General features: G+C 34.6%; 1 protein-coding gene across 1 annotated transcript; it reads right to left on the bottom strand.

The window, feature by feature from the left end:
* Positions 1–776: 776 nt before the first annotated feature.
* On the bottom strand, positions 777–2523 carry LOC139900745 (uncharacterized). The gene is made up of 6 exons (XM_071883503.1): positions 2434–2523; positions 2277–2348; positions 2081–2170; positions 1215–1544; positions 886–1122; positions 777–797 (listed from the first exon to the last, which is right to left on the bottom strand). The coding sequence occupies exons 1-6, from the start codon at positions 2521–2523 to the stop codon at positions 777–779; spliced, it is 840 nt and encodes a 279-aa protein (XP_071739604.1).
* Between the last annotated feature and the right edge of the window lie 281 nt (positions 2524–2804).

Genomic DNA, 2804 nt, shown 5'->3' with positions numbered 1-2804 from the left:
TAGATGTTAATTAAGTACCACAAAAAAGGGGTCCTAATATAATTTAGTACCACAAAAAGGGTCCTAATAAAATTAGATGTTAATTAAGTACCACAGAAAAGGGTCCTAATTCAATTTAGTACCACAAAAAAGGGTCCTAAGTTAACTATATGTTAATTAAGTACCACAAAAAGAGTCCTAATTATAAGTAGATGTTAATTTTGTACCACAAAAAAGGGTCCTGAGATATGTATATGTTAGTACCAAAAAAGGGTCCTAACAAGTAATAGGAGTTCCGAATATCCGGTTCGGATATTCGGGTTGATTTTGGGTTTTGGGCCAGGATATGGTAATTGGGCCTTTCTAGCCCAGTTCAGATAATTGGGCCTTTTGTATCTGCTTCAGCTATCTGGGCCTTTTATGCCCGGTAATGCTATTTGGGCCTTACAGGCCTGATTCAGCCATTTTGGGCCTTTCGGGCCTGCTTCAGCTATTTGGTCCTTTTGGTCCTGGTTCGGATCCAGTTTTCTTTTGCTGCATCAATTTATTATTCATTATAATTACAAAACAAATATTAATATTGTTGCAATCCAAAAAATATTATCGATTACAGATTATAATATTGTTTCAACACCACAAATGCAAGAACATGTCTAGGTAACATCAACATATTACAGATCATTTTCTCAAACACACAAACTCATAAAACAATTAATATTCATGTTCAAACATTATAATCAAACCGGCCAGCATTACAAAACACACAAACTCTTCAATCCGCCACCAATCTATCTTGATCAGTCATCAAAATCTGCCACCTACAATTAAACCATCCACGTATAAGCATAAAGGTGCACGTTATAAAAATGAATTCATAATTTTAGTACAAAATTAACAAAGACATACCTCGATCAACGCAGTAGGCCAAGCAGTAGACGTACCAATGACGTCATGAATGTATCTCATATGCTCATATGGCCTAAACAAAACTTCATTTATTTCGATGGCCACTTGAAGCTCTACCTCACACCAACCAGCTCCAAGTTCTGTCTGCAAAACAACCGTAGTTGGATCCATGCTTACCAACTTTCCTCTTGCTACCTTGTTGTTTGTAATGCTTTTCACATACGCTTCATCTCTCACCTAAAATTTAGTTTCAAAAAAAAAAAAAAAAACATTTATGAAGGCTAAAAGGGTAGAAAAACAGTAAGGTAAGCTATTAAATTGAAACATACCTTTAAACGTTTAACAACCGAACCATTATCCTGATGACCCGAACCTTCATTCTCAACACCAGAACCATTATTCTTCCGAGCCAACTGGGCTTTTAACCTTGAACTTTCATTATCAAGTTCTGCCTTATCAGACTTGAGTTGAGCGTTCTCCTTACGAATGGCTGATCGACCAGGTACTACGCCCCACAAGTCTTTAGCACGAACGCCCAGTCCATACGTTTGGGCAGAACCAGAATTATTGCGCCCCATTACCTGGGAAAAAACATTGTCTGGTCCGGGTGTATCAGTTTCACCGTCCACAAGTTTGTCCGTAAGTTCTTTCATTTGTTTCTGCATAAAAAAAATTGATATTTAAACAGGCATATAAATATATGTCATGCAACATATTTCGGTATGACAGAAATGATTCTACTCTGGTATTCGATATATGCAATGCCCAATCAAAGTATAGCACAATCACACCCAGATATTCGATATATATCCAATGCTGAACGTATTAATGCTAGACTAGGATTTTGGGATTTCGACATTAATACATAATGAAAAGCAAGTGGTGACTATCAATTGAAGACTCTATTAATATTCACCTCAAATAAATTGGTTAGAAGATTATCAAGTGGTTTATGGTGATTAACATATAAATATACAACTAATTAACTTAAAATATAAAATAACCCAAATGAAGCGCAGGAACATATCACAAAGGTAAAAGTCACTAAAAGTCTACTTCAAATGCAATAAAAACCTCATAGGTGGTTTATGGTGATTAACATATAAATATACATCTACTGATATCATGTGTAGGATATATTTGATCCACTTTTGATTCTTTCATACATCATAATAGTGTTTGTAAAATTACTTACCAGTACAGTTGCAGCTTCACCATCAGCACTTCCATTTGTAAAACATTTCTTAAACATATCGACCCGAGTAGGTTCTCTTCCGAAACTCGTCTGCAATGAGTAAAAACGAGGTAACTATTAACAATGTATATTCAAAAGCTATACTATATTAATAATTTCCCCATGATATTATCTTCAGTTCTTCACGGATTCTTGCAAAACTTTTTTTCCCGGTCAATTGCGTCAACTTCTCTTTAGCCATATTGGCTTTATTTTTGTCGGTCATCGCCTAAAAAAGAAAATATATCAAATATTCTAATATGAAAATAATATAATATAAAAAAAGTTACACCAAGTGTAAGATTATTTCATACCTTCACCCTTTCTCTACTCCAATATTCAAGAAGTCTTCTCCAATGTCTTTTGGTCAGTTCTTCAGGTGGTGAATTCAATTGAACCTCCATTGATAAAGACGGATCAAAGTAGGTTTCCTTTATTCTCGCCCTTCAATTTTTTATTTTTCGACCATATGACTGGAGTATCCAAGAATCAGTAGTTTGTGGAATATCAAACTTTGTCTACAAATTATAAAAAGAGAAAACATATCACTTGAGAAGTAAAAAAGGCTTATTATCACACAGATTTTAAAATACGTACCCTTAAGAAGTTGAGCAGCTTATCTTTTTTTTTTTGTGTTTTAACTTGATTCTACAGTCTATAAACTGGACAATATTGGTAGCTCCGC

The sequence above is a fragment of the Rutidosis leptorrhynchoides genome, chromosome 3 (genome assembly GCF_046630445.1).
Source record: "Rutidosis leptorrhynchoides isolate AG116_Rl617_1_P2 chromosome 3, CSIRO_AGI_Rlap_v1, whole genome shotgun sequence".
Lineage (NCBI taxonomy): Eukaryota > Viridiplantae > Streptophyta > Magnoliopsida > Asterales > Asteraceae > Rutidosis > Rutidosis leptorrhynchoides.
Note: the sequence above shows the minus strand (reverse complement) of the source record. Positions and strands in the feature narration are given on the sequence as shown.

Excerpts from the sequence above, each read along its gene's own strand:
- LOC139900745 (XM_071883503.1), bottom strand. The coding sequence starts at position 2,523 with ATGGAGGTTCAATTGAATTCACCACCTGAAGAACTGACCAAAAGACAT. Across the intron at positions 2,349-2,433 it reads GGAGTAGAGAAAGGGTGAAG|GCGATGACCGACAAAAATAA; the intron begins GTATGAAATAAT and ends TTTCTTTTTTAG. Across the intron at positions 2,171-2,276 it reads TGACCGGGAAAAAAAGTTTT|ACGAGTTTCGGAAGAGAACC; the intron begins GCAAGAATCCGT and ends TACTCATTGCAG.